Source organism: Haliaeetus leucocephalus, unplaced genomic scaffold (genome assembly GCF_000737465.1).
Source record: "Haliaeetus leucocephalus isolate CR32 unplaced genomic scaffold, Haliaeetus_leucocephalus-4.0 Scaffold924, whole genome shotgun sequence".
NCBI classification, from domain to species: domain Eukaryota; kingdom Metazoa; phylum Chordata; class Aves; order Accipitriformes; family Accipitridae; genus Haliaeetus; species Haliaeetus leucocephalus.
Window position 1 is genome coordinate 752,810 of NW_010973360.1, and position 19,397 is coordinate 772,206.

At 42.7% G+C, this 19,397-nt stretch overlaps 1 protein-coding gene across 1 annotated transcript; it reads left to right on the forward strand.

The window, feature by feature from the left end:
• The first annotated feature begins 2,663 nt into the window (after positions 1-2,663).
• SETD7 (SET domain containing (lysine methyltransferase) 7) lies at positions 2,664-19,397 on the forward strand. Its single transcript, XM_010583627.1, has 8 exons — positions 2,664-2,682; positions 3,805-3,934; positions 8,766-8,967; positions 11,025-11,214; positions 12,897-12,978; positions 14,124-14,241; positions 14,534-14,691; positions 15,682-19,397. Exons 1-8 carry the CDS (start codon positions 2,664-2,666, stop codon positions 15,860-15,862), a joined length of 1,080 nt encoding a protein of 359 aa, XP_010581929.1. The 3' UTR covers positions 15,863-19,397.

Genomic DNA, 19,397 nt, shown 5'->3' on the forward strand with positions numbered 1-19,397 from the left:
GAGGTGCCGGTAATTCTCATTGTTCGGTGGTGGGCTGTTTGTGTCTCGTGGCGGGAGGATTAGGCCTCGCGGCACGTTTCTCCGAAGGAGGCATGGAGCACGGCAGCTTAGTTTAACAACAGATGCGAGCTAAGCAGCTGCTGCTAGGATCTGGATTTATTGTCTAGGTATGCGGTAACAGAGCCAAAGAGAAGCTTTGTTGCGTCAAACACAGTTGTGAAGGGAGTGAGATTCTTCAGACGCAGGGTGCTATGGGTGAGGTGTGCCCTGTGCCCTAACAGATATGTCTTTTCCCCTCCCTTTCCTCCCCGCTCCTCAAGTCGAGGGATTACAGTTGGGTCTTGGGCAGAGAGTCACAGTTTTGGTTCTCATATCACAGGTAAAGCGTTCTGCCATATCGTGGATTTGCTTAGTGTTTCTGTGGGCTAAGGAAACGAGTTTTTAAAGCGTGTGTTATTCAGCAGTGTCTATGAAAGCGTGTGTTTTTCTGAGTGATGCAGAAGCAGGGTGCTCTTTGGGGGAGAGTAGTCTGGCTGGGTGGTTTTGCACATACCCAAAGGAAGTTAGAAGTACGACAGAAATCAGGGTTTTTGTTGGGGGGGGGGGATGGGGGTTGGTTTATTGGTGTTATTCCTAAAACATCCATCTGGCATCCTTGTGGCCAGAATCTTTTATTGGTGGTGCACACTGTATGTCTTCTGTTAAATAATGGTAATACTGACAGTAAAGGGCTTTTATCTTTGGTTTCTATACATCAGTGCTTTTCGTAAGTGGCCCCATCGTGCTGCATTGTGAACTAGCCCCTATTAGTGTAATTTCTTTTCTTGAAAAGTTCATCTGAGCTTAAGGGGAGATCTTGAGGGACCCTTAAGGAAGTAACAAAAGTGAGGCTTTACAATAATTTGAAAATACGTTTAGATGTTTTGGGTTTGTTTTCACAAATGGAGGAGAGAGGCGAGAAAGGGAAGTAGAACACTCTGCTTTGCTCCCACTGAAATAATGAGGATTTTTTTCCATTGACTTCATCTGGCACAGAATAGAGCCTAAGGCCTCAGCAATATAGCAGAAGTTGCATCTATGTAATCAAACTTGAAATCGCTTTTTTTTCCCCTATTGACTAAGAGAGACTGAATGTTGCTTGTTTTGTGGGGGATTTTTTTTTTTTTTTTTTTTTGCAGTGGGGGAATATCTCTAGCATATTAGAAGAATTGGATTCTTTGTACTATGGCTGAGATTAAGTCTCTGTATAGAGGCCATCGGATCAAAGCTGACCATTTAAATCTCTGGGATAGTCTGTATCCTGCTGTGCAAAAGTCCTGACATGCGTGCTGTGTATATGCATGGCAGCTTTTGTGTTGGGCTTTGCATTCCAGCAAAATCTTGACAAAACTGAATAGTCACAGAGAACAAAGTTGCAAGTTTGTTGTTTTTTTAAATAGTATAATGTATCAATACTGTCAGTATATATATATTTTTTTTTTCATCCAAGTGTTTTATAAAAGTTTTGCTCCTACAGTGAGGTGAAAACTAGTACTGTATTGTTTAGGGTTTGTTAACTTACACCAGTATACCTTTCCCATATTGATAAAATGGAAACCTTTAATTTTTAATTAAATGTTGATATAGTTGTTTTGGTTCTAGAAGAGGTGTTCACATAGGAAGTTTCCCTGACCTTTTAGTTAAGTTGACATAACTGCTAAAACTTTTCCCTTCTACAAAAAGAGGTGTCCTAAGCGAACGGGAGGAAGAAAAGCCTTTCTTCTGTTTGGAGAGAGCAACACACCGCCTTTTCTGTTTTAAGGGGTTCCTCTTCAAAGTTATTAAAAGCCTTTAGTGATGTAGCTCCCCACACACGCCTTTTGCTCTCTCTTTTTACTGTTATTTCTCTCAGCTTGGACAGTAAGCAGTGTCTGATTGGTTTTACTAACTTTTCAAACTTTTAACTGTTTTCAATCTAGCTTGGACTGGGAACTTAAATTAAGAGCGCAGTGATGTTTTGTGAGCTGGGTGAACTGGAAGCAAGGTGGGTTGCTACCCCTGAGAGGGACAGGTCAGCTCCCAGCTCTGCCGTGGTGGTGGGATGTGGGGTCAGCCTCCTGAACCAGCAACAAAACAACAGAGGGAGGAATTTTCTGCCAACTTAGTGGCTTGTGCTACTTGCAGAGGGTGCTAGGCAAGTGCCAGAGCAGGAGCGAGAGAAACTTTTGGGAGCACGTGTGGGAAGGGTGAAGGAAGGAATCTTGGCTCTTGGATGAGTTCAGGTATATCACCATTATTTTCTCCTGTACCCCTTCTTTCTAGGTGCATTTCCGTACTCACTGCAACAAGTGCAGGAGATGGGTAATAAACCTGTACAGCCTTACTTCGTTACTTTGAGGAACATTCGCTTAGCTCTTTTTTTTCCTTCCTCTTTGTCTTGCCTTTTTTTTTTAAATGAAATTTTACTTTGAATAGACAAAAGTTTGGAAATATATCCTGACAAAGTATCCTGTGCTGTCTGGCATTCTTCTGCCAGTCATTCTTGTATTAAAAGGCTAGGGCAGGTCATGCACCTCACAGGAGAGGACTTCTTAACCAGGTGCTGCCCCACATCCTTACCATGCCCTGTCTGTGATGTCCCCGAGGGGCTGTGAAGCATCCCAAGGAAGCAGTAGCTTACGGCGATGCGAGAAGAACACGTGGGTGTGCATGTGCCCTCTGGGTACCCTTGTCCTCGCAGAACCCTGTGGACCTGTTGCAATCAGGGCATGAATAGATGGATTTCTGAAGCCACATGGGTGGTTGGCTTTTCCCACTCCTGTCTTAATAGCTTGTTTTCTCTCTGAGCGTAGGACTCAAGGTTTGGTAATACTGAAGTGCCTCTTGCTGCCTGCGTCAGCCTCGGCTGTAATCACTCCCTGTCACATTGGAGATTGTTTCTGCCTTTCCATATGTGTGTTGAACCTTTTCAGTTTTGCGCAAATTTGGTCAGGGAAGAGCTTGACCCAAAGCCTGTAGAAGTGGATGTCTGAGTTGTCTCATCTCTCATAGGCTTTGTATGCCTCACCAAGAGACTTGGGATCAGAGGTCAGTTTTTATTTAGAAACGTGGAAGAATGTAAATATACACTAGCTTTTATTTGGACATGAGTTTTCATGCAAAATTTATATCTGATAAAATGTCACGATGGGAGCTCGTTACTCCTGTGTCTGGTGTATCGCTGTGCTTAAAGCAGCCCTGCTGAGCTTGAGCATCTTCCTTCTGCAGTTGGAGCAGTCCTGCTAACGCGGTGCTAAGGACTCCTAAGTTCTCACAGGTAAACTAGACAATTGTTTAAAACACTCCTTCCATTTTCTTTTGGCTTTGAAGAAGCAGATGGAGATGCACTAGGAGCCTTATTATGCTTTAACTTAATCAGAGTTGGCCGATTGTATTCTGTAAAATACAGACCCAGGCAGATGAAGATCCAAGTGTGTCCTCACTCCGCTTTCCCCATATGCAACAGCTGTAATGGGGAAAACTGATACAGCTAGGAGAGGGATCGGGATGGGGGGATGTAGCGGGAACACATGAGAAGGGCACTGGAGAGCTGCATTTAAAATATGAAATAGCAAGACCGACATGTTGAAAGGGCATAGTATTATGGTGTGTTACACAAGTACAGACTTCAGTTGTACTGAATCTCTGATCGCTGTTCCTGTCAAATGTTTTGGTGTGGATTACTGGGAGCTACTGCATTTCAAGCATCTACGTGATCAGAACAGGTTTGCAATTTTATATAATGTTTAATGTGTTCTTTTGCTCTTTGTCTGGATTTTATTTCAGGGCATCTAGATGACGATGGGTTGCCACATGGATTCTGTACAGTCACCTATTCATCGACAGACAGATTTGAGGGAAACTTTGTGCATGGAGAGAAAAATGGCCGCGGCAAGTTCTTCTTTTTTGATGGAAGGTAGATACTGACTCTTCAATTTTTCTTCTATATTCTGCCTCCCTGCTTGCAGTGATACAAAACTAATCTACATTGATTGTATGCTGCTGAGTTTCTGGATAAGCTTTCTCATTAAAAACTGTAGCTGGAAGGTTTTCTCTACTGCTGCTGTAGCCATACCTTTGGGGGGCTTTGTGTGTAACGTGATGCCTAGAGTTGTTTCCTGGTGGGAAAATGCAGCGGTGTGAGCTCTTTTAGCACTGTAGAAGTTATGAACTAATTGGAGACCATAAGAACTGGGAGGTGGTCAGAGCTATTGGAAACCACGCTGACAGCAACTTGGACTACAAAGTTCAAGTGCATAACTGCAGGTGGAATTCTTTGTTGGTCTTATAGGCCTATACAGAGACTGCAGCTGGACTGGGAGCTCCCTGCGCCAGACCTCACGCACAGACGTAGGACCTTGACAGAGAGGCTTACCCTCTGCTTGGTCTTGAAAATTTAGCGGTTAAAGGACTGAGTTAAATACAGGTTTTGTTCCCAAGTCTACCTAATCCTCTGCAAGTTGCTTGTGGCCCAATTTTAATTTCAGAAAAGCCCCTATAATTTCCCCTCTCTTCACTGGGAATTGAGACAGTGAAATTGGCCTAATGTCTGCCTAAGCATGTATTTTCTTCTCAGGTCTTCATTATGAACACCTTGTACATCTTCCCCCAACTGCAGCATTTCTCTCTGCAGTTGCTCAGAACTTCCTCCAAAGGAGCAGCAGATGTATAAAATGACACGATTCTTCATGGTTTTGCAGCTGTCGGTGGCACTATGAATAGCAGCCGTTAAACTGACAGTCATGCCGGGTCTACTCTCCTCCTGCTCAGCGAACTTCTGAGCAGGAGCGGAGGTATTGTGCTGTCTCAGTGAGTCAGCTCCTTGTCTGCACTTGGCTTTGCAATTGCTTCATACTGGGGATCATGGGGTTTTTTTCATGAGAAAGATAATATATTTATTCAGTTATGCAGAAACTGATCAGGCCTCCAAGCTTGGATGAAGAAAAATCCCCACTGTTGTTGGTAATGGGCTTATTAAATCTTGTATGAGTAACTGAAAATCAGTACTGCCCAGCAGCTGACCTCTCTAAAATAGCCTTATTTTTTTAAGTTGGCAGACAGCATCTCTGTGGACACATGTACATAACACTTCTGTGCTTGTTGATGATCTCAGCAGAGCAGTTGCTGATTGTACAGTCAGAGAAACTGACCCACTATTTTGTTTGTAGGGTTGCTCCTCCAAGTAATCCAGGGTACAGGCAGTGCTCTGTGGGAAAACTCAGGCTGCTGCTGAGCCTCTTCTGTACCGCTTCAGTGTTGCCAACTCTTCTGGTTTTGGTTTGTTTTTTTTTTTTTAATTTTCATAACCCTTAAAAAATGGAACAGTTGGCTGCTGTATGACTTCAGGGTCTAGCAGAATGAAAATATACACAAATAGTCAGTAATGTGGTTTTGGAAAATGGAATATTTTTATAACCTGCCCTAAGTTTATTTTAATTGAGCTAAAGCAGCCTTAACAGAGCAGTGACTAGTTACTAAAGATACTGCAATTTACCTAGCTACTCCCAGCTAGCAAGAGTAAGCTGCTCTCTGAAGTGGATCGTTCAGATGTCATGACGTGTTGCAGGAAGAATGACCTGGCATAAAACAGGATGTGCTGTTTCCATTAACTGTGCCATGGGCAAGGCTGAGTGTTTATACAAAGAGAAATTTCTCAAAACACCTCTCCCCTTACAGTATTGTGTGGAAGTTAGCTGGTTTCAGCATTCCCGGATCTGTTTCCCTCGCAGGCTGCTGGTAAAGGCTGACAGCTGAACTGCTGTGGGTCTGTTATTTGGGAATAGTTGAGTCCTGTAAGACGCTGGACTGGCAGCGATGTAGGCATTCTCATTTTTTGAGTGTTGGGAAACAGGGTTGGCTGCCTTGTTTGCCTCAGTGAAAACTTTTCACTTTATTGGAATAGCTGCCCCCTTCCCGTTGATTATTTAAGGGAGTGGAAACCTGGAATGAAATATCAGTTGTCTTTTCCTCCCCCTTCAAAAATGCAACGAAACCCAACATACTATTTCGGAGAGAGAAGTTTCTCTGGCATACTCCCTGTTTTGCATTGTGTACTTGAGCTTTCATTGGTGCTAATGCTCACGGGAGTACGTTTTACAAAACACTTTGCGCAATAACTGTGAGCAGGAGAGCTGTGTTTGGCACAGAGCTGGAGCTGCTGTTCTCCCTTAACTAGAAACGCTTGTAAACTGACATCTGCCAGAACACAGTAGAGAACGGTATTATTTTTAAGAATAAGTTTTCAATGTTCCCATATAGAGGGAAAAGTGGGAGATCAGGGAGTGGGTGATGAATGGATCAGGGTCTATCAAGGTAACTTCATACCTGGAAGCATATTGCAGTAAGTATTCACCCTCCCAGCCCCCCAACTCTTATCACTGATTTATTTTTTAGGTAATGGGTATCCTAGATCCCTTCTAGGCCTGGTGGATAATGGGAAGACAGTACATCTGATAAATCTTGACTTTAGTAAAACTTTACATTATCACAAATATGATAATTTGAGAAGCAAACTGGAGAAATATAGGCTAGCTCAGAGTTTGTATTAACAATATTTTGTTTATGCAAGACACAGCTTATTTATTCCTCCTTGCGCTGGTCAGGTCTTAGTTGCAAGTATTGTGTCTGGCTGCAGACACCATACTTTGAGAGCTTAAAAAGAGAGAGGGAGGAGCGGGGTGGAAATAACTCAAAAACTGTGAAAAGAATAGAAGTCTTAGAGAACCTGACTTTTTAGGCAAGGTTGAAAGACGTGGAATTCTTTCTGTAGGTGTTTTTCTTTTGATTTCTGTAGATGATGTGAGAGTAGAAAGAGATGGATCTTTTGGACATTGTTTGGAGCTTAATACAGTGAAAGAAAACCTAAAGATTTGAGTTACAGTAAAAGAAAAGGTATTTTTTTCCAGTGCATAATTTAGCAACTGTTAACTTCAACTAATACCATTAAAGGTGACAAGGTTGTTTGGTCTGTTTCATTAGATAAACTGGGGGTGGCAGCTGCTTTTAAAGAGCAGTCCTACATGTGGACTCTGTGTGTGTTGCCAGCTACAATGAAATTCAAATCTGGTGATCTGTAATAAACTAGAGGAGAAAGTGGTGTCATTTATAGTTGAGTAAGTGTACAGATTTCTGGTGGTTCCCTCATCTGCTCTGCTCCTTCCCTGTGCCGTGGTGCCGTAGCTGTCTGTACAGCTCTGTAGCAACCTGGATCAAGAAATTCATCCAACTGAAAAGTAAAACAGCTTTCCTGCCCCTTCCGGCTCTACATCTGGTTTGCATTGAGGTTTTTAATGTAGTGTATTTTCCCATGGAAGCCTCAGCCAGCTTGCCAAAGCTATGTAAAAACAGAGAGTGAAGCTTTAGAAACCAGAAAGTCAATTCTGAGAAAACATTCCTTCCGCAGCTCTTGAAAATCTGTTTTGTAAAGTTTTGTAAAACACGTAGAGTTGTGTGCTCCTAGATGCTGTTTGGGCTTATACCTTAGACATCTGCATCAGAAAAAGAATTATGCAGTGAAAGTATGTGTACTGCAGCTGTCTGTTAGCTACGTATGCTGGGGTAAAAGCTAAACAGTTTGTATTTCCTTATGCTAGTTCTAACCTGAGAAAGAAATAACTGAGTAGATCTTCTTTTACAGTTATCCTTTAATTCTTTGTAGTTTCTCTCAGCAGCCTTTTTTTTTAAGAAAGGAAGCGAAGCAGATCGCGAGATATTATTGCGTTCCTTCTAAGGGGTTTGCAAGACAAAACTGAAGTGAAATGTTTCTTTGTTCAAATCCAAGTGCAGCACTAGTTCTGTTTGACAGGCCATGTTCCATTTTAATAGAAATACATGAAAAATGACAGAGCTTTTAGCAAATTCGGTACGGATTGCTGCTAAGTGTATTGCTAGGGAGCCAATGCTGAACGGGTAGCAGGTTGCGGTTTGTGCCCTGTTGTGGTTCACCCGTATGGCGGTTCAATTTCATCTCACCAGAGGGATGTCAGTAAAGGTCCAAACTGGTAGGAGGTAGAAAATCCTAACGTGGGAGTAGCCTGCTTGAGCAATAATTTCTTCCTTGACCGTGAACGTCCATTCGCTGCTGTATTTGCTATCCCAGCCTATAAAAAAAGCTCAGCAGTGTAATTTAGATGAATAATGCTGTGCCCATGCAGCGCACCCTGGTGAAAGGACAGCGTAAGTTGTTCTCTGCTTTGGAGGTCCGTAGGAAGAAGTTTGTGTTTTTCATCTTGTCTTTCCAGAGAAGTCAGGTTTACCTTCCTACTCCCCATTCCCTTGTGCCCCTCAAATTTGGTTGAAACTAGCAAGCGCATCAGGGTTTCAGACATGGGGGATAGTGATGCCTGGAGGTGGACACGGAGGAGAGATGCTGGAAGCGATGTCCCAGCAACTAAGCCCTGGCAGCTGCCACCGAGCCTTCCAGCAAACCTTTCAGTCTGCCCCACGACAGCCTGGGCTCTTGGGGAGAGGCCACCGAGAAAATGAAGAAAAACTGTGGTTGTTGCAGTGGTGGTATACGTTTTGGGGAGGGTTGTAGGGTACCCAGCAACAGCAAGCCAGGCATCAACAGTTACCTCCTCCTAGGATCTGACTTTCTTGAAGGTTTTCCCTCAGCCCCTCTGTACCAATAATATGTAGAATGGCAAGCAGAAGAGCAGGGTTGTGCTGTGCCTCTTGCCAAGACTTTGGGCTCACCCCTTAGAGAGGTGAATAGTCTTCCACTGCTGTTTTCTTTCTCTCTTTACCAGCACCCTGGAAGGGTACTATGTTGATGATGCCCTGCAAGGCCAGGGAATCTACACTTACGAGGATGGAGTGGTCCTTCATGGCACGTATGTGGATGGAGAGCTGAATGGACCAGCCCAGGAGTATGACAGTGATGGGCGGCTGATATTCAAAGGCCAGTATAAAGACAACATTCGACATGGAGTTTGTTGGATTTATTACCCGGTAAGCTCAACCACCTGCTGTCTTCATTGCAGAATAGTACCATTATGTAGCTTTCTTTTTTTCCCCAGCTGAAACAAATATCCACCATGACCCAGTTATCCAGAAATCAACACACAAAAATCTGGGTGGAAGATCTGTGCATTCCGGTTTTGGATAACCCAACATACAGTTAAACCTTTTCAGTGTTGAGTGTTTGCCCAGTAGGCAGGATTCAGCAAGACTGCGAAATGCCGCCACTGTTTTCATCTTCCATGGAACCCAGCCCCTTGGAAGTACGTTTATGTATATGTATCTCCTTGGGAAGGCTGGGCTGGTGATTTTGCCACTCTGTAGTCTGACTGCAGGTGAGGAGCATGGGAGCCATGCAAGCTGTTGAAACCTGCTGCTCTTATTTAACTAGGAGGGTAGACTTCGCCCATTTCTGCAGGGTATGTTGTGAAGCCTCACTTCGCCCGACAAATCAGATGTAACTGGTATGAGAGCTGTGCCTCTGACTGGAGTGCAGACAAGTGCTTTGCTCATTAAGCAGGCTAGAATTTTATCTTTCTGATTCTTGGTAAACACTCAGATATTCCTCTGGAAATCTCGTGCTTTTATAACCGTGCTAGTTAGGCCAATAATGGTTGTACGGGTTTCTAGGGGTTTTTTTTAATGTAAATGTTTAAAATTTTAATTCCTATTCAGCCTTACACAGCACTCCAGAGTTGAACCTTTCAACCTTTACCTTGTGCTGAGGAGGGGGAAACATCTGTATGTAATTAAGCTGCTGGTCAAAACCCAATCTATTTCAGTGCTACATATTGCACATACTTCAGTTGCAGATTCATTTCAAATGCTCACCATTGGCTGTGCAATTTATTTACTGGTTTTCACTATTGCCATTAAGCATGTGTTAGAATCAACAAATGCTTGGTGTACGCTGCCAAACAAGTAGCAGCTTTTCAGTACTAGTGTATAAAATACACACAGCTGACCCTCCAGGTGATACGTCTCCTGTTTCATCTTCCAGCTGACAAAGTGTTGCTGTACCTTCTGGAAATGTGGATGTTTAGAGGTTGTTTATCATCTTGCCAGCCTAAAAAAAAAAACCTTTGCTGTGGAAGCAATTGTTAATGCATGGTTCTCTGCATGATGTTATGTGCACAAATTTGTACCCAAACTTAAGGTTCACTGTTCCTTACTACGGTATGTTTGAAGCTCTTTCATCCTTGGAGTTGAACAAAATGGTGCCACTCTGAAATAGAGTCTATGTGCAGCAGTCTTGATCTAAATCAGTCTGTTTCCACATCACACCTGCTGTTTTTGCTCCAGGGCCTTATTTGAAAATGTTTCCTTATCCTTTTTGAAATAAACACCTGAAGTCATTAGACCTGTGCTAATCTATGCATCTCATTCTGCAATTCTGTAAATAGACCTAACCGGAGTTGCAGGCAAATCACAGATGGCAAAGCCCAGGGCTAAAATGTGTAAACCTTAGAGAGGAAGAGTGTTGCTGATGATGGCTTTCAGCAAACAGTTGTTCTCATCGAGTACCACCTGACATTGGGGGGGGATGCTGGGACAGAGAAACTCTCTGGTCATCCAACGAATCTTTTCCTTTTTTTTAAATAGGCTCAATTCTTTTGATGTACCATGAATTAGCAGTGAGCAAGGCAGCGTTTTAATTTTGTCTTTCCTCCAGCACAGTATCATACTAAGAAAACTCAGACAAAGTTTGTATGTGGCTTTGGGCCTTGGTTTGCAGGCTGTTCACATAAAAAAATCGCCAATTGAAACTCAGTATTTGTGTCACGTGGAAGGAAAGACTTCGGGTTTGCCTATTTCAAGCAACACAGAAAACCCCATTCATTTCTTTTGTCAGTTTTATCCTGACTGAAATGACTTCAGCCAGCTGCTTCATGTGTCTGTTTCTCACTCACATTTTCATGATCTTGCATCTGAACTTAACCGTAGCTTAGATTACTACTTCCAAAAGTTGGGAAAAACCTTTTTCATTTACTGAACACAGTAAAGTATAACTAAATGCTCTGCCTTTTCTTTCTTGCCTGTGCTTTCAGGATGGAGGCAGCCTCGTGGGAGAAGTGAACGAAGAAGGGGAGATGACTGGAGAGAAAATAGCCTATGTGTACCCTGATGGAAAGACTGCGTATTCTGGAAGGTTCATAGATGGAGAAATGATAGAAGCAAAACTGGCAACTCTGACATCTGTAGAGGATGGGAAACCTCAGTTTGAAGTAGTACCAGGCAGTAAGTCCAGCTAACGCAGAAATTTGTATTCTCGCTACAAGCTCTTCGCTGCCAACAGCTTAGTTACTATAATGTTCCCTATTAGAGACTCTAAAGGCTGGCTGCGATGAGATAATAAGTCTATTAGTGAGAAGCCCCTTTTCTAAATTATAGAGTTGGGCAGAAAGGCACGTGGAGCCATCCCTTTGGGACAAAAGGGGAAGTGACCCATGCGGTGGTGCTGCTGAATCGCATTTCGTAACCGTAACCTTTCTCTCGCGTGCTCCTGGGCGCAGTCCTGCTCCTGGCACAGCAGCGTTGCCATCTGTGCCAGCGTGAAAACCTGCTTAACCGTGCTAATGCTGGCACAAGTCACAGGCTTTGTTTTGTTAGTAAAATAGCTAAAAGTGGAGAGGGAGGCTGTGGTTTGGTTGTAGCTCTGCCAGTTGGGTTTGTGCAAGCGAACGTTAGCGCTGTGAATGTTCTGGCATCGGTGTGACGGGGCTGAAAGGGCACAGGGGCTGGAATTAGTGGACTAGATTCAGTCGTTGTGTAACAGTCTGATTCACCAGCACCCCTCAGTCTCTCTAGTCCTGCTGATAGAAAGTGGCTGTGAAACGGTTGGGGTGAGGGTGCTGCCGTTGGCCCACGTAGCCAGTGCTCCTTCTCCAGGGCAGGGGTGCCTTGGGCCCGTAGTTCTGGGGTAGTTTTGTTGCTCGGAGGTGTACGTGATGTTTTGGAGGTGAGTGGGTTAAGCTGAGGGCAGGGCCATGAGTAATAATAAACAGTGACTATGCTAAAGCATTTAGTGTTTTGCCAGCAAAGATTGTCTCAATTGATATGAAATAAGAACATAAAACTCAGTGGAAAGGCGTTGAGAAGCAAATGCATGTGACTTTTTATTTTTTAAATCTCTCGGTTGTGATAGCAAATCAAAATGTAACTTAAAAGATAGCTTCTGAGAGGGTACAGTTGTGCTTTGTAAACAGGATTGAATTATACTCTGGAGGAAGCTGCCTTCAGCCAGAACAGACCTTGGACACCAGGGACAACGGGCTTTTATCAAACTTTGTAATATTGTGGTTTGGGGTTTTTTCCCATCTTGCTTCCACCTGCATCTTAACCTGTCTCCCAGATGGTCCTCTGGCAGTTGATTGTAGAGGGATGTAAGGATATAATTAGAGCTGTATCACTGAGTTGCTTATTAATGGCAGGAAATAAATGACTGTAGCAAGTGTACTTTGTGATTACTGAACACTATCTTCTGGCTGAAGTCTCTTCAGGATTTGGACTAGAAAACATTTCATGCTTGAAATAGTCCAAGTTTTTTTATAATTAATGTGTTATTGAATATATAATTTTAAATTTTGCTTTACTTTTTAATTAGAGACTCTGGGAGGGTCAGTTTTGAAAGACTGTTCCAGTCCTTCTTTAAAAGTTGGTAGTTTGAATAACATATATATCACCTTTTTGTGATAATACTGCTACTCTAGTATGTTGAGCAGAAAAAATAATCAAGAAACAGTATCTCACTGAAGACTTCTTACAGGTGCAGTTCTGTTTAATACGTTTTTTTGGAAGCATAACATTTATTTCTTGCAGTCATTAAAATCTAATTTTTGAATGTCTTGATTAAGTTAAGGGTTGCATGCTTTCAGTATTGCCAGTTAGTTTATTTCCTTTGTTGATTTCTGTTTTTTTAGGCCCAGTATACAGTTTTGACAAATCTACTTCATCCTGCATTTCTACAAATGCACTTCTTCCTGACCCTTATGAGTCAGAGAGGTAGGCTTTTTTTGTGCTCCCCCCTTTCAGTATTGTCCTTATTTCTTTGCTGTTACATCTTTAGGACCTAATTTTGCAAACCTTTTCTCATGCAAAATTAGAAAAAGCGTGTAAGGGTTTGTGAAATGGAACCCGTTACTGCACATCAGTCAGCGTTTGACTTGTGCGAATCAGAAAGAAATTCAATCAATCAAGTTGCACTCTAGTGGATAGAACACAGCAATACTTTTTCAGAGATTAAACTAGGATCATTTCTTAGCATTTCAAAGACATTCAGTCAAGTCCTGGACTCCAATAATAGCCCACATCTACAACATTCTGACCAAAAAAGTACGCTGTTCCCTATTTTCTAGATGTGTGACTAGTTTCAGGTTGCAGTGTGCTGCATTCGATGTGTCTCGCTGGATGGCATGCGCTGTACAAAGTTTTCTCCCCTCCCTACAGATGTAGCAAAGTGGCAAGAGTAAATCATCAAGCTAGAGGAAAGTGAGATACTGTTTGTGACAAGCCTGTAATGTCAAAACATGTTCCTCAAGCAATTGTCTTACCATAGTCAGTCAGTGATACCTCTTCCATGGCTATGCCGCAATTACACTTTTTACCTAGAATTTTTTAAGAGGCCTTGCTCTGTAGATATCTTGGTTGTAGTCCTTTTCTGATACTTTGAAATATCTAAATGAGTGATTAGTAAAATGCTGGCATTAATTTGCATCAAGTGCTTGAAGATCTAGGGCTTCACCTTAAACTCTTGCCCAGTGGAGTAATAATCTGTGCATGTACACATCAGCAATCTCAGCTTAGTGGGGACCTCTGGGATTCTGGTATGTTATTGAGGGTGTTTCAAAGTTGAAGCCATCATTGTGGAGTAATAGTAGATTGGCACTTAAAAAAAAAAAAAAAAAAAATCAAACTGATAGATAAAGTCAGCCCCCACTTCCCACCAAATCTTCATTTTGTGAAAATAGAGGGAACGTGTGGAAGAGAGGAAGGAGAAGGAGCTGCAATTGGAGGTTTTGAATTATTATTATTATTAGTTTTATTATTATACTGAAGTATTAGTCTTTATGCCAGTAGTGTTGTGATAATAATTCTTGAAAATGAAAACTGCAGCCAATCACTAATCCCATGCCCTTTTCCCCTTGTAGGGTGTATGTTGATGTCTCTCTCATTTCCAGTGCTGGAGAAGGGTTATTTTCGAAAATAGCAGCAGAAGCCAGTACAGTTATGTCCTTTTATAACGGAGTGCGAATTACACACCAGGAGGTAAAGGAGAGAAAAAAGTCAGTCTGAATTTTCATTGCTCATTCTGAAATCTTATAAGTAGGATTTTACACCCACCCCCTCCCCACCCTTAGGATTTAATATGATGGAGTTTAATTGAAATAAAGTGCATGTTCACCTAGTTATACGTAAAAAAAAGTGGTGGTTGGTTGTTTTTTTTAAATGACGTACAGGAAAAGCTTTAGTTGCATATATTTGAATGTTTGCTTTCAAACTGCTGGCAAAGTTGACCCCTACACACACACACACACTGGATTTTTGCCTTGCAAACTAGGTAGACGGCAGAGACTGGGCCCTCAATGGAAATACAATATCCCTGGATGATGAAACAGTCATAGACGTGCCAGAGCCCTACAACCACGCCGCCAAGTACTGTGCCTCGCTGGGGCATAAGGCCAACCATTCTTTCACTCCCAACTGCATCTATGACCCGTAAGTAGAGTCCCGTGTTTCGGGGTGGAAGCTGCAGCCCGGCAGTCTGGGCTCGCAGGGTGTTTCTGGGCAGCCGAATGAGGAGCAGCCGGTGGGGCTGGGAGTAACAGGTCCAGGCACTGACCTGGAGTTCCAGCTCACCTGGGCAGAGTTGGAAACCGGCTGGCATTGCGGTTGCTTGATGTCTCTTGCAATTTACACCATGGAGTATCTTGAAGTTTGCAACTGTCTTAATTTTGTTACGAACTTTAGGAGCTGCCTCTTGATTCTGAAATGCATAAGCACGGCTCTCTAAATCCTAGCTTGGCTAGGACCGCACCGTATTTGCTGAACTACTTGACCAGCGCTATCGATGTGCTGTCATTTCTGAAACTCGTAAACCAAGCATCTTGCTGGTCTGCAGCTGGTGCAGAGCACTAGGAAACTTCTGATGTATACATATGTCCAAGGGTATAAATATTTTCATACCAACATATATCTCCACAGCTCTGTCCATTTAGGTATGTAGAAAATAGTTTTCCTTCATTAAATAAGCCAGTTCCCTTTACTGTGGGACCCTGGGAAAAGAGGTACAGAAGTATGTTATGATTGTTCGGTAGGTAACCTGTACTAAGGAAATTAAGATGAGCAATTTTCCGTGCTCTCCAGTCTGTCATAATCTATACTGTTTCTCCTGTCATGCAGCTGTTTACCTCTGCAAGCCCAAGGCATGTGGCAATGGTTAACTTTATTTATTACAAACAAGCAATGTTGCAGGGCAGTTGGAAAACTTCAAATAATAGAGCTACACAAAGCTGCTTTAATGTATTGATATTTTTGCCCTTATTACTTAAAGTCTTTATAAGGTTGACTCAAAGCAATCTAGTCATCTGATGTCAGATTATGTGATATTACTCTGAACTGTGAATGACTTCTGAAACTGTAGAAGGGGCTAACAGAGTCTGTGAATTGATGGCTAAGCCTAGCAAAGGTGTTTTATTCTTTGTCTAGGTTTGTTCATCCTCGTTTTGGGCCTATCAAGTGTATCCGTACCATCAGGGCTGTGGAGAAGGATGAAGAGTTAACAGTGGCTTACGGATACGATCACAACCCCGTTGGGCAAAATGGGCCAGAAGCACCGGAGTGGTACCAGCTGGAACTGAAAGCTTTCCAGGCTGCCCAGCAAAAGTGAAATGGGAGCTCCTTCTCCGTTCAGCAAACTGAAATAGAAACTTGGATCTATGCACTACCTTTATACTGAAAACTGGACAACCAGGGATTGTTCATGCTGTTGCATCATAACTTTGCATTCTGTGTTAAGAGATAAGTTTCTTGCATACTAACTAGGTTTGACTGTGTTACTCATAGCAGATTTAAAATTAGCTATTGTTGCACCAGTCTTATCTGGAGAAATTATTTAATATTCTATACGAGACGTGATATTCTTTGGTAGCTTCTGCTTTTGCACCATATGCAAAGATGCCAAAAGACTAGACAGAAAACTAAAATGGGTATATCGTTCACTTTTAGTCGGCAGACTTAGTGTTGCTCTCTATCTGCCTAGGCATTATTGTGCAACTGCATTTTGCATATATGCCACTTGTGATGATAACAGTAATATTTTGATATTCTCTAATAGTAGCATAATTTTGCCTTTTTAAACCTTTGATCTGAATCTTGCAATAGAGCAGTTTATTTATTAGCATATAGGAGGCTGGGTTTTAACTCCCCTTTCCTCTTGTCTGAACGTTGTTCTTTCTACAAATCCTCTTTTGCAGGAGAAAATCCTTTCTAACTAGTGGAAAGGCTTGTGTGTGTATGTGAGAGTGCTGTGTGTTGGTCTCTGTGGCTCTCTAAATAGTATAGCAACATGTCCAAACCTAATATTTATCTAGCCTTTATGGCTGGCTTATTTTATTTAATTTATGATTATGACACGCAAATGAAGCCGTTCTTTGCATGAAGATTTTCTGAAAGGAGAAAACAGATTCACTTTTTGAAGGACTTACAGAAGTACATGTTGTTGAAGGCAAGCACTTTACTTGCATTAGTGTTCGTGAGCTGGTTTGTGTATTTCACCTGTTAAAGCGGCCAGTTCTCAAGGCAAAAGTTCTAGCAATGAGATGCTTGCATCTCACGTGAATTCTCTTAAAGGAGGCGTATGTATTTGAGGGCAGGCTGTAGTACTTGGTTAAGGAGAGCTGTATCTTTTGTATGTGTTCAGTTGACAAAGAATATAGCCTTGTAGTCGTCTTTTAGTAGTACTGGTTTAAGACAATAAATTAATATAGTATGAGATATCAAAATAAGAATTAAAAAAAAAAGATACGAAAAGATTGTTTTTGAAAGACAAACAATGAATGTAAAAACATCTCTCACTGCTCATATTTAGAAACAACAGTCAATCCATAGCTTTGTTGCAGCCAACAGTGGGGGCTTGTGAATATACATCTGCAGGGCTGTGTTCTGGGGTTTTTCAGGGGTAGGGAAATTGTTGTGCATTTTTTTTCAGATACTGTACTGGTCTTGCCTAATGCTGTATAAGAGAGAAATAATGTATCATCTCGGTCTGGATACTGGAGCCCTTCTGGGACTCTGAAGCTCTCTTTTGGGTTTAGCAGCTTAGGAAAAACTCAAATGGATTTACAACACTTTCTTTAAATGTTTGTAGTTTAGAAAAGTTTGTATATATGTAACATAAATGATTTGGAAATCAGACCTACCTTTCTATTGCAACACATTTTGGTTGGTTGCTTGAACGGTTGGAGGTGTCTGGCTTTCTGCAGAGCTGGACACGGAGAGTATGTTGGGTTGGTACCTGCAAGTGGAAGGATGAGGTTGCTGTTTTGTGCAGTCTGAGAACCCTTGCTTTGGTACCTGTACAAAGTTAGGAATTATTAATAAGAACCTCTGTAACGTGGGGCTCTGTTTAGTCCCTGTGACTGGTCACAAACCTTTTTCCAGCACCTCACCATTTAAGCTCGCACAAAAGCTACTCTGTGCATGTGCTGGGCGGGGGACAAGCAGGCTCAGGGCTTTTTTTGACACTCTTCCAGCGGTGATCTGAATGTGAGCTTTGACATCACCCATCTCCTCACGCTGGAGACTTCAGGCCACGGCTCCGCTTCTCATCCAAGGCAGGTGGCTGGCAGAGGTGACAGCTCAGGGACTCGGCTGAGTATGCAGAGACAGAACTGAGCCTCACAGGTGAGGGAGAGTCGTCAAAGGCTGATTGGCAGCACAGCTTCAGCAAATGAACCTCGAAAAGAAATACGCGTGTCTTGATCTTTCCCTCCCTGCCCACAGGTCGTTGTTTTAGATCATTGCTGTTTCAGCCATTTGCAGAAAAGCGTGCCTCTCCGGTAGGAGGCTGTCGTGTGCACCCTGTGGATTATTCTGCCAGGACCATGAAGTCTGCAAACTTGAGGCTTGTGTTTAAGAGCAGGGAAGTGGAGAGGGAAGATACGTGACTGAACCCTGCTGTGAATGGATGGTGGCTCCTTCCACAGTCTTGATAACCTGCTTTGGACTGCTGGCCTCTTCGTGCCTGCTAGAGAACTGTGCTTAAAATGTTCTAATCTCTAGAGCTCCTTTGGCTTCATTCCTGATCGGTCTCCGATCCCTCTGCTATCTCCTCTTTGTGTGGAGTCGCTTATGTTTTAATAGACTTGTCAGCCTTCATATTGCCTGATTTTTGAGATAAATACAGGATAGGTGCTCTTTGCACATCAGGTTTGAAGGTTGCATTCTAAAATGGGGAAATTCTAGGGGAAAAAAAGGCACTGAGGTATCCTCTGTGTGTTCTCAAAAGCCATTAGTTTGGTGACAGTCAAGCGGATTCTCTTGCTCTTGCTTATGCTTGTAGCCTGGTAGTATGCCACAGCTGTGGCTATTGTCTCTGTTAGCTCTACTGTCCTTTTTCTCTCTGCTCTGTTAAAATCTGTTGGTCCTCCTATAGATCCCTTCTTCAGTGACCAACCTTCTATAAAAGTCGTGATTATAAAGCTGCTTCGGCTTGATTCAGGACCAAGCCTTTTAATTCTTTGTTTTCTTTTTCTTTGTGGTCTGTTCGAGTGGAGATGGTTGGGGTGGTTTTTACCACTGGGTAGCGAAAGGGCTCAGGGCTCCGTGTGTCCTTCAGAGGTTTTTTGAGAGGTGTGCGTTGGCAACCACAGGTTCAAACACAAGTTAGTTACATAACTCCAAATAATGCCTTAACTTGGTCAACGTATTGCAGCTCAGCTTCTGGGGCTCACTAGACAGCGAGACCAGCTCAGTAAAACTATTTATCGGTAGTAACGCGAGACCCACACCAAAACATGGTTTTGAGTTGGAGCAGAGGAAGCAGTCATTTTGCAAAGCAATCCATTTGAGCCTGTTGAAAGCAGCTGACTGTTGGTGAATATGCAATAAGTAAAGAAGCTCCACTTCTCAGAGTCTGGCCAAAGACCTGTCCTGTCAGCACAGAAAACAGCCTGTCAGCTGAGCCTGGGTGAGCAGCCGGCTCTCGGAGTACCCGTTGTGACTAAAGAATGGCATAAGAGAACCTGGAATTGCTGCTTTTTCCAGGTACGGCTCAGTTCCCAATGTCTGCCTTTGGTCTGCAGTGCTGCACGTGGCTCCTCTGTGATGGGAGGGTTGTTACCTGAGCTGCTTTATGAGAAGGAGCCTGTATCAGCCTGTACTAAAGGCTGCTGATTGTCTCTCTTTAAAAAAAAAAAAAAAAA